We start from the raw sequence: 12,252 nt of genomic DNA, 5'->3' as shown, positions 1-12,252 counted from the left end.
TCCTCTATTTCTCTACTCTGCTCCCCTGGATGCACCCACAAACAACTCACTTTTCCCCATGTTCAATTTATACCCTGAAAAATCCCCAAACTCCCCAAGTATCCGCATTATTTCTGGCATCCCCTCCGCCGGGTCCGCCACGTATAGTAGCAAATCGTCCGCATACAAAGATACCCGGTGCTCTTCTCCTCCCCTAAGTACTCCCCTCCACTTCTTAGAACCCCTCAACGCTATCGCCAGGGGCTCAATCGCCAGTGCAAACAATAATGGGGACAGAGGGCATCCCTGCCTTGTCCCTCTATGGAGCCGAAAATATGCAGATCCCCGTCCATTCGTGACCACGCTCGCCACTGGGGCCCTATACAACAGCTGCACCCATCTAACATACCCCTCTCCAAAACCAAATCTCCTCAACACCTCCCACAAATAATCCCACTCCACTCTATCAAATGCTTTCTCGGCATCCATCGCCACTACTATCTCCGTTTCTCCCTCTGGTGGGGCCATCATCATTACCCCTAACAACCTCCGTATATTCGTGTTCAGCTGTCTCCCCTTAACAAACCCAGTTTGGTCCTCGTGGACCACCCCCGGGACACATTCCTCTATTCTCATTGCCATTACCTTGGCCAGGACCTTGGCATCTACATTTAGGAGGGAAATAGGTCTATAGGACCCGCATTGTAGCGGGTCCTTTTCCTTCTTTAAGAGAAGCGATATCGTTGCTTCAGACATAGTCGGGGGCAGTTGTCCCCTTTCCTTTGCCTCATTAAAGGTCCTCGTCAGTACCGGGGCGAGCAAGTCCACATATTTGCTATAGAATTCGACAGGGAATCCATCCGGTCCCGGGGCCTTTCCCGCCTGCATGCTCCTAATTCCTTTCACCACTTCTTCTACCTCGATCTGTGCTCCCAGTCCCACCCTTTCCTGCTCTTCCACCTTGGGAAATTCCAGCCGATCCAAGAAGCCCATCATTCTCTCCCTCCCATCCGGGGGTTGAGCTTCATATAATTTTTTATAAAATGTCTTGAACACTCCATTCACTCTCTCCGCTCCCCGCTCCATCTCTCCTTCCTCATCCCTCACTCCCCCTATTTCCCTCGCTGCTCCCCTTTTCCTCAATTGGTGTGCCAGCAACCTGCTCACCTTCTCCCCATATTCGTACTGTACACCCTGTGCCTTCCTCCATTGTGCCTCTGCAGTGCCTGTAGTCAGCAAGTCAAATTCTACATGTAGCCTTTGCCTTTCCCTGTACAGTCCCTCCTCCGGTGCTTCCGCATATTGTTTGTCCACCCTCAAAAGTTCTTGCAGCAACCGCTCCCGTTCCTTACTCTCCTGCTTCCCTTTATGTGCCCTTATTGATATCAGCTCCCCTCTAACCACCGCCTTCAACGCCTCCCAGACCACTCCCACCTGGACCTCCCCATTATCATTGAGTTCCAAGTACTTTTCAATGCACCCCCTCACCCTTAGACACACCCCCTCATCTGCCATTAGTCCCATGTCCATTCTCCAGGGTGGGCGCCCTCCTGTTTCCTCCCCTATCTCCAAGTCCACCCAGTGTGGAGCGTGATCCAAAATGGCTATAGCCATATACTCCGTTCCCCTCACCTTCGGGATCAATGCCCTACCCAGCACAAAAAAGTCTATTCGCGAGTAGACTTTATGGACACAGGAGAAAAACGAGAACTCCTTACTCCTAGGTCTGCTAAATCTCCACGGGTCTACACCTCCCATCTGCTCCATAAAATCTTTAAGCACCTTGGCTGCTGCCGGCCTCCTTCCAGTCCTGGACTTCGACCTATCCAGCCCTGGTTCCAACACCGTATTAAAATCTCCCCCCATTATCAGCTTTCCCATCTCTAGGTCCGGAATGCGTCCTAGCATCCGCCTCATAAAATTGGCATCATCCCAGTTCGGGGCATATACGTTTACCAAAACCACCGTCTCCCCCTGTAGTTTGCCACTCACCATCACGTATCTGCCCCCGTTATCCGCCACTATAGTCTTTGCCTCGAACATTACCCGCTTCCCCACTAATATAGCCACCCCCCTGTTTTTCGCATCTAGCCCCGAATGGAACACCTGCCCCACCCATCCTTTGCGTAGCCTAACCTGGTCTATCAGTTTCAGGTGCGTTTCCTGTAACATAACCACATCTGCCTTAAGTTTCTTCAGGTGTGCGAGTACCCGTGCCCTCTTTATCGGCCTGTTCAGCCCTCTCACGTTCCACGTGATCAGCCGAGTTGGGGGGCTTCCTACCACCCCCCCTTGTCGATTAGCCATCACCTTTTTCCAGCTCCTCACCCAGTTCCCACGCAGCTGTATCTCCCCCAGGCGGTGCCCCCCCGCCCATCCTCTCCCATACCAGCTCCCCCCTCTCCCCAGCAGCAGCAACCCAGTAATTCCCCCCTCCCACCCCCCCCGCTAGATCCCCCGCTAGCGTAATTACTCCCCCCATGTTGCTCCCAGAAGTCAGCAAACTCTGGCTGACCTCGGCTTCCCCCCGTGACCTCGGCTCGCACCGTGCGACGCCCCCTCCTTCCTGCTTCTCTATTCCCGCCATGATTATCATAGCGCGGGAACCAAGCCCGCGCTTCTCCCTTGGCCCCGCCCCCAATGGCCAACGCCCCATCTCCTCCTCCCCCCATCACCACCTGTGGGAGAGAGAAAAGTTACCACATCGCAGGATTAGTACATAAAACCCCTCTTTGCCCCCCACATTCGCCCCACCACTTTGTTCGAACGTTCTTTTTAATAACCCGCTCATTCCAGTTTTTCTTCCACAATAAAAGTCCACGCTTCATCCGCCGTCTCAAAGTAGTGGTGCCTCCCTCGATATGTCACCCACAGTCTTGCCGGTTGCAGCATTCCAAATTTTATCTTCTTTTTATGAAGCACCGCCTTGGCCTGATTAAAGCTCGCCCTCCTTCTCGCCACCTCCGCACTCCAGTCTTGATAAACGCGGATCACCGCGTTCTCCCATTTACTGCTCCGAGTTTTCTTCGCCCATCTAAGGACCATTTCTCTATCCTTAAAACGGAGGAATCTCACCACTATGGCTCTGGGAATTTCTCCTGCTCTCGGTCCTCGCGCCATCACTCTGTATGCTCCCTCCACCTCCAACGGACCCGCCGGGGCCTCCGCTCCCATTAACGAGTGCAGCATCGTGCTCACATATGCCCCGACGTCCGCTCCCTCCACACCTTCAGGAAGACCAAGAATCCTCAGGTTGTTCCTCCTTGCGTTGTTTTCCAGTGCCTCCAACCTTTCCACACATCGTTTCTGATGTGCCTCCTGCGTCTCCGTCTTCACCACCAGGCCCTGTATATCGTCCTCATTCTCGGCTGCCTTTGCCTTCACGACCCGAAGCTCCCGCTCCTGGGTCTTTTGTTCCTCCTTTAGCCCTTCGATCGCCTGTAGTATCGGGGCCAACAGCTCTTTCTTCATTTCCTTTTTGATCTCTTCCACACAGCATTTCAAGAACTCTTGTTGTTCAGGGCCCCATGTTAAACTGCCACCTTCCGACGCCATCTTGGTTTTTGCTTGCCTTCCTTGCCGCTGTTCTAAAGGATCCACTGCAATCTGGCCACTCTCTCCTCCTTTTTCCATCCGTATCCAGGGGGGATTCCCTTCTGGTTTACCGCACAGTGTTTTTAGCCGTCAAAATTGCCGTTGGGGCTCCTATCAAGAGCCCAAAAGTCCGTTTCACAGGGAGCTGCCGAAACGTGCGACTCAGCTGGTCATCGCCGCACCCGGACGTGAAGTGTCTACTTAAGGGACAATGTAAACTAGTAGGAGATTTTCAGTCCTGCTTAAAGTTAAACAGGAAATAGCTTTCCTGTTTAAACAAAAAGAAAGTTGGGTTTGGCCAAGAGCCATGTTTAGTCATGTCTTACAATAAAGGTTTTAGAAGGTGAAAATATGATGTGCCATTTATTCAGCTGTCAATGGATGGCACAGTTTCACAGTGGTTAGCACGGCTGCCTCATAGCACCAGGGACCCAGGTTCATTTCTGGCCTTGGGTGGCTGTGGAATTTGCACGTTCTTCCAGTGTCTGCGTGGGTTTCCTCCGGGTCTTCCACAGTCCAAAGATGTACAGGTAAGGTGGATCGACCTGCTAACTTTCCCTTAGCGTCCAAAGATGTGCAGGTTAAGTGGGGTTACGGGGATTGGGGGGAGGCGTGGGCCTCGGTCGGGTTATCTTTCGGAGTGGTAGTGCAGACCCAATGGGCTGAATGGCCTCCTTCTGCACTCTAGAGATTCTAACTCCCCTGGTATCAAAGCAAAATAAATAAATATATGTTTTTGATGGTCAGAGACAAAAGAGAGAATGCTTAAATGACAAAAAAGTCAAAGAGGCTTAGAAACAAAAACAAATTGAATACATTTTAAAGTGAATTTTAAAATATCCAGACATTAATTAAAATAAGCATTTTTACAATATAATCTCAACATAAAATATCAGCGACTCTGTGAGACAGTAGGCAGGGTTAATCTGTGACAGGCAAGGTACAACACCTTTAAAATTAAAAGCTCCTGTTACAACACCTATAAATGCAACAAGTACGATACAAGTCCCCAGTTTACGACTGACTGTGTGCCTATGTACAAAAATTAAAATGCAGTAGATAAACACAACCATGCCTGATATGCAAGTAACAACAAAGTAATGTGTGCGAGTTATCCACATTATCATTCAAGCTAATAAACTATAAAAAGTAAATAATTATGCAAACATCTTAAAGTACTTTTTTATTTACACACATAAGCACAGTTAACATGAGGTGATGATGCATCAATTACTTTCAGAAAACTACCTTATTAAAATGGTCTCCAATGACCTCCCATATTCTGGACCATTGTAACCTGATACGCCCCATGTTGTAATAGGATATCTCGACTATCTTCTGAAGGCTGAACATTCGTGGATGTGTTGGTGAGGCTAACTCATCCATGGAGACAGCACAAAGCCAGCGCACAAAATCAACTGTAAATGATAAGTAAATAAAATTTGTTATTCAATGTGTCAATAGAATAAGTCGACACATTAATATTAAAAATATTGTAATATTAAGGCATACCAATAGCATTTCCATCCAGTCTTGTAGATCCTGTGAAAATTCTAGAATGCAAAAAAAAAAGTAGATTTTCCATTTTGAACATTATCCATGAAATAATGCATACATGATTTTTAATCTTAGTCATACAGGTCTACAGCACAGAAAAGGCCCTTCGGCCCATCACATCTGCGCAAGTCAAAATCATCCCATTTTGCAGCACTTGGCCCATAGCTTTGCATGCTTTGGCATCGCAATGCATATCTAAATACTTCTCAATTGTTATGAGGGTCTCTGCCTCCAGCACCCTTTCAGGCAGTGAGTTCCAGACTCCCACCATCCTGTGGGTAAAAAAAAAAAGGTTTTCCTCACATCCCCTCTAAACCTCCTGCCCCTTACCTTAATTCTATGCCCCCGGTCATTGATCCCATCACCAAGGGGAAAGTTTCTTCCTGTCTACTCTCTGCCCCTCATAATTTTATGCATCTCAATCATGTCCACCCTCAGACTCCTCTGCTCAAAGGAAAACAACCTCGGTCTATCCAATCTCTCTTCATAGCTAAAATTCTCCAGCCCAGGCAACATCTTGGTAAATTTCTTCAGCAACCTTTCCAGTGCTGTCACATTCCTCCCATAATGTGGTTTCCAGAACTGCACACAATACTCTAGCTGTGGCCTAACCAATGTTTTGTACAGTTCCAGCATAACCTCCCTGGCTCTTAAACTCTATGCCTTTGCTAATAAAGGCAAGTATACCATATGCCCTTTTACCAATGTATCTACCTGCCCTGCTACCTTAAGGGACCAGTGCACATGCACACCAAGGTCCCTCTGATTCTTGGTGTTTCACAGGGACCTGCCATTTATCATGCATACCCTTGCCTTGTTTGCCCTGTCCAAGTGCATCACCTCACACTTTTCCAGATTGAATTCAATTTGCCACTGGTCAACCCATTTGACCAGTCCATCTATATCCTCTAAGGCTATCCTATCCTCCTCACTATTTACCACCCCACCAATTTTCGTATCATCCTCAAACTTACTGATCATCCCTCCTTTAGACAACATTCATGTGTAAATAATTTGTATAAACCATAAACAGAAAGCGCCCCAACACTGATCCCTGCGGGACCCCACAGGACACAGGCTTGCAATTAGAAAAATACCTGGGCCTGGATGAACATAAGAACTAGGAGCAGGAGTAGGTCATCTGGCCCCTCGAGCCTGCTCCACCATTCAATGAGATCATGGCTGATCTTTTGTGGACTCAGCTCCACTTTCTGGCCCGAACACCATAACCCTTAATCCCTTTATTCTTCAAAAAACTATCTATCTTTATCTTAAAAACATTTAATGAAGGAGCCTCTACTGCTTCACTGGGCAAGGAATTCCATAGATTCACAACCCTTTGGGTGAAGAAGTTCCTCCTAAACTCAGTCCTAAATCTACTTCCCCTTATTTTGAGGCTATGCCCCCTAGTTCTGCTTTCACCCGCCAGTGGAAACAACCTGCCCGCATCCATTCTATCTATTCCCTTCATAATCTTATATGTTTCTATAAGATCCCCCCTCATCCTTCTAAATTCCAACGAGTACAGTCCCAGTCTACTCAACCTCTCCTCGTAATCCAACCCCTTCAGCTCTGGGATTAACCTAGTGAATCTCCTCTGCACCTCCTCCAGTGCAAGTACGTCCTTTCTCAAGGTTAAAGTCCAACAGGTTTGTTTCGATGTCACTAGCTTTCGGAGCGCTGCTCCTTCCTCGGGTGAATGAAGAGGTATGTTCCAGAAACAAATATATAGACAAATTCAAAGCTGCCAGACAATGCTTGGAATGCGAGCATTAGCAGGTGATTAAATCTTTACAGATCCAGAGATGGGGTAACCTCAGGTTAAAGAGGTGTGAATTGTGTCAAGCCAGGACAGTTGGTAGGATTTCACAGGCCAGATGGTGGGGGATGAATGTAATGCGACATGAATCCCAGGTCCCGGTTGAGGCTGCACTCATGTGTGCGGAACTTGGCTATAAGTTTCTGCTCGGTGATTCTGCGTTGTCGCGCGTCCTGAAGGCCGCCTTGGAGAACGCTTACCCAGAGATCAGAGGCGTGCCCTTGATTGCTGAAGTGTTCCCCGACTGGAAGGGAATATTCCTGCCATGAGTCGCGTCAATGCCAGATTCATCAGTCGCATTCACAAGACAGCCCCGAACGTCACCCAAGCACAACGCAATGCCATCCGCGCTCTCAAGACCAACCGCAGCATCGTCATCAAACCAGCAGACAAAGGAGGGGCCACTGTCATATTGAACAGAACGGACTACTGCAAAGAAGTATACCGACAACTGAACAACCAAGAACACTACAGACAGTTACCCGCAGATCCGACCAAGGAACACATCCGCCAACTTAACAGACTGATCAAGACCTTGGATCCAGATCTTCAGAGCACCCTACGTGCTCTCATCCCATGTACTCCCCGCATTGGAGATCTCTACTGCCTCCCGAAAATACATAAGGCCAACACACCAGGCCGCCCTATCGTTTCAGGCAATGGGACCCTGTGTGAGAACCTCTCTGGCTACATCGAGGGCATCTTGAAACCCATCGTACAAGGTACGCCAAGCTTCTGTCGTGACACGACGGACTTCCTACAGAAACTGAGCAACCATGGACCAGTTGAACCAGGAACATTCCTCGTCACAATGGATGTCTCGGCACTCTACACCAGCATCCCCCATGACGACTGCATTGCTGCAACAGCCTCAGTACTCAACACCAACAACTGCCAATCTCCAGACGCAATTCTGCAACTCATCCACTTCATTCTGGATCACAACGTCTTCACCTTCGACAACAAGTTCTTCATCCAGATGCACGGAACAGCCATGGGGACCAAATCCGCACCACAATACGCCAACATCTTCATGCACAAGTTTGAATAGGACCTACTCACCGCATAGGACCTTCAACCGACGTTATACACCAGATACATCGATGACATTTTTTTCCTTTGGACCCACGGCGAAGGATCACTGAAACGACTACACGATGACATTAATAAGTTCCATCCAACCATCAGACTCCCCATGGACTACTCTCCAAAATCAGTTGCATTCTTGGACACACTCGTCTCCATCAAGTACGGTCACCTCAGCACTTCGCTTTACCGCAAACCCACGGATAACCTCACGATGCTCCACTTCTCCAGCTTCCACCCTAAACACATTAAAGAAGCCATCCCCCATGGGCAAGCTCTCCGTATACACAGGATCTGCTCAGACGAGGAGGAGCGTAACAGACATCTACAGATGTTGAACGAACGGAATATGGCACTCGACTCATCGATCGACAGTTCCAATGCGCCACAGCGAAAAACCGCACCGACCTCCTCAGAAGACAAACATGGGACACAACCGACAGAATACCCTTCGTCGTCCAGTACTTCCCCGGAGTGGAGAAACTACGACATGTTCTTCACAGCCTTCAACACGTCATTGATGAAGATGAACATCTTGCCAAGGTCATCTCCACATCCCCACTACTTGCCTTCAAACAACCACGCAACCTCAAACAAACCATTGTTTGCAGCAAACTACCCAGTCTTCAGAACAGTGACCACGACACCACACAACCTTGCCATGACAATCTCTGCAAGACGTGCCAGATCATTGACATGGATACCACCATTACACGTGAGAACACCACCCACCAGGTACGCGGTACATACTCGTGCGACTCCGCCAACGTTGTCTACCTCATACGCTGCAGGAAAGGATGTCCCGAAGCGTGGTACATTGGCGAGACCGTGCAGACGCTGCGACAATGAATGAACGGACATCGCGCGACAATCACCAGGCAGGAATGTTCCCTTCCAGTCGGGGAACACTTCAGCAATCAAGGGCATTCAGCCTCTGATCTCCGGGTAAGCGTTCTCCAAGGCGGCCTTCAGGACTCGCGACAACGCAGAATCACCGAGCAGAAACTTATAGCCAAGTTCCGCACACGAGTGCGGCCTCAACCGGGACCTGGGATTCATGTCGCATTACATTCATCCCCCACCATCTGGCCTGCGAAATCCTACCAACTATCCTGGCTTGACACAATTCACACCTCTTTAACCTGAGGTTACCCCATCTCTGGATCTGTAAAGATTTAATCACCTGCTAATGCTCGCATTCCAAGCATTGTCTGGCAGCTTTGAATTTGTCTACATATTTGTTTCTGGAACATACCTCTTCATTCACCTGAGGAAGGAGCAGCACTCCGAAAGCAAGTGACATCGAAACAAACCTGTTGGACTTTAACCTGGTGTTGTAAGACTTCGTACTGTGCTCACCCCAGTCCAACGCCGGCATCTCCACGTCCTTTCTCAAGTAAGGAGACCAAAACTGAACACAATACTCCAGGTGTGGCCTCACTAACACCTCATACAATTGCAGAAGAACCTCCCTAGTCTTAAACTCCATCCCTCTAGCAATGAAGGACAAAATTCCATTTGCCTTCTTAATCACCTGTTGCACCTGTAAACCAACTTTTTGCGACTCATGCACTAGCACACCCAGGTCTCTCTGCACAGCAGCATGTTTTATTATTTTATCATTTAAATAATAATCCCTTTTGCTGTTATTCCTACCAAAATGGATGACCTCACATTTGTCAACATTGTATTCCATCTGCCAGACCCTAGCCCATTCACTTAGCCTATCCAAATCCCTCTGCAGACTTCCAGTATCCTCTGCACTTTTTGCTTTACCACTTATCTTAGTGTCGTCTGCAAACTTGGACACATTGCCCTTGGTCCCCAACTCCAAATCATCTATGTAAATTGTGAACAGTTGTGGGCCCAACACTGATCCCTGAGGGACACCACTAGCTACTGATTGACAACCAGAGAAACACCCATTAATCCCCACTCTTTGCTTTCTATTAATTAACCAACCCTCTATCCATGCTACTACTTTCCCCTTAATGCCATGCATCTTTATCTTATGCAACAACCTTTTGTGTGGCACCTTGTCAAAGGCTTTCTGGAAATCCAGATATACCACATCCATTGGCTCCCCGTTATCTACCGCACTGTTAATGCCCTCAAAAAATTCCACTAAATTAGTTAGGCACGACCTGCCCTTTATGAACCCATGCTGCGTCTGCCCAATGGGACAATTTCCATCCAGATGCCTCGCTATTTCTTCCTTGATGATAGATTCCAGCATCTTCCCTACTACCAAAGTTAAGCTCACTGGCCTATAATTACCCCCTTTCTGCCTACCTCCTTTTTTAAACAGTGGTGTCACGTTTGCTAATTTCCAATCCGCCGGGACCACCCCAGAGGCTAGTGAATTTTGGTAAATTATCACTAGTGCATTTGCAATTTCCCTAGCCATCTCTTTTAGCACTCTGGGATGCATTCCATCAGGGCCAGGAGACTTGTCTACCTTTAGCCCCATTAGCTTGCCCATCACTACCTCCTTGGTGATAACAATCCTCTCAAGGTCCTCATTTCCATCAGTCACTGGCATGTTATTTGTGTCTTCCACTGTGAAGACCGACCCAAAAAACCTGTTCAGTTCCTCAGCCATTTCCTCATCTCCCATTATTAAATCTCCCTTCGCATCCTCTAAAGGACCAATATTTACCTCAGCCACTCTTTTTTGTTTTATGTATTTGTAGAAACTTTTACTATCTGTTTTTATATTGAGCAAGTTTATTCTCATAATCTATCTTACTCTTCTTTATAGCTTTTTTAGTAGCTTTCTATTGCCCCCTAAAGATTTCCCAGTCCTCTAGTCTCCCACTAAACTCTACCACTTTGTATGCTTTTTCCTTCAATTTGATACTTCCCTTATTTCCTTAGATATCCACGGTCGATTTTCCCTCTTTTTACCGTCCTTCCTTTTTGTTGGGATAAACCTGTGCTGAGCACTGTGAAAAATCACTTGGAAGGTTCTCCACTGTTCCTCAACTGTTTCACTATAAAGTCTTTGCTCCCAGTCCACCTTAGCCAGTTCTGCTCTCATTCCATTGTAATCTCCTTTGTTTAAGCACAACACACTAGTGCTTGATTTTACCTTCTCACCCTCCATCTGTATTTTAAATTCCACCATATTGTGATCGCTCCTTCCAAGAGGATCCCTAACTATGAGATCATGAATCAATCCTGTCTCATTACACAGGACCAGATCTAGGACCGCTTGTTCCCTCGTAGGTTCCATTACATACTGTTCTAGGAAACTATCACGGATACATTCTATAAACTCCTCCTCAAAGCTGCCTTGACCGACCTGGTTAAACCAATCAACATGTAGATTAAAATCCCCCATGATAACTGCTGTACCATTTCTACATGCACCTGATATTTCTTTGTTTATTGCCTGCCCCACCATAATGTTACTATTTGGTGGCCTATAGATTACTCCTATCAGTGACTTTTTCGCCTTACTATTCCTGATTTCCACCCAAATGGATTCAACCTTATCCTCCATAGCACCGATGTCATCCCTTACTGTTGCCTGGATGTCATCCTTAAATAACAGAGCTACACCACCTCCCTTACCATCCACTCTGTCCTTCCGAAAAGTTTGATACCCTCGGATATTTAACTCCCAGTCGTGACCATCCTTTAACCATGTTTCAGTAATGGCCACTAAACCATAGTCATTCACGATGATTTGCGGCATCAACTCATTTACCTCATTCCGAATACTACGAGCATTCAGGTAAAGTACACTTATGTTGGCTTTTTTACCTCTGATCTGAATCTTAACACCTCGATCAGTAACCTCTCCTAAGTGGGGGTTGGATTGAGTTGTGGGGTACAAATGCAAGCACCCCCCCCCCCCCACCACCAACTTTGTGCTGGGGATCTTGTGAATTTTCATTTGTAGTGATGGGTATGATGTACCTCTGTGTTGTTGATTGTATTCTGCATTGGTGACCTTTTTTGTTATATTTTCTTTTGCTTTGCTGTGACATTTGTAAAAGTTTAAAAATCCAAAAAAAATATATATTTTTTTAGAGAGATAAAGGAAATGAGGGACAAGGAAAGTGTATGAGAATAGATTAGCAGATAATGTAAAGAGAACACTAAAATCCTTTGCAAACAAATAGTAAAAATGTAGTCAAAGAAAAGGTGGGATAGATCTGCGACCAAAAATGACATTCTTGTTGAGGTAGTGGATTTGATGAAGTAGTAAC

At 47.1% G+C, this 12,252-nt stretch overlaps 1 protein-coding gene across 4 annotated transcripts in view; it reads right to left on the bottom strand.

The window, feature by feature from the left end:
* Positions 1–12,252, bottom strand: part of arfgef1 (ADP-ribosylation factor guanine nucleotide-exchange factor 1 (brefeldin A-inhibited)) — a 362,892-nt gene that overhangs the window by 96,627 nt on the left and 254,013 nt on the right. For all 4 annotated transcript variants that reach the window (XM_072467619.1, XM_072467620.1, XM_072467621.1 and 1 more), the window contains 2 exons: positions 5,086–5,126; positions 4,822–4,991 (listed from right to left, as the gene is read on the bottom strand). In XM_072467619.1, coding sequence (XP_072323720.1) covers positions 4,822–4,991; positions 5,086–5,126 — 211 coding nt within the window. The remainder of the gene's footprint in view (positions 1–4,821; positions 4,992–5,085; positions 5,127–12,252) is intronic.

Source organism: Scyliorhinus torazame, chromosome 11, assembly GCF_047496885.1.
Source record: "Scyliorhinus torazame isolate Kashiwa2021f chromosome 11, sScyTor2.1, whole genome shotgun sequence".
Classification (NCBI taxonomy): Eukaryota; Metazoa; Chordata; class Chondrichthyes; order Carcharhiniformes; family Scyliorhinidae; genus Scyliorhinus; species Scyliorhinus torazame.
This window is presented reverse-complemented; position numbering and strand designations above follow the sequence as displayed.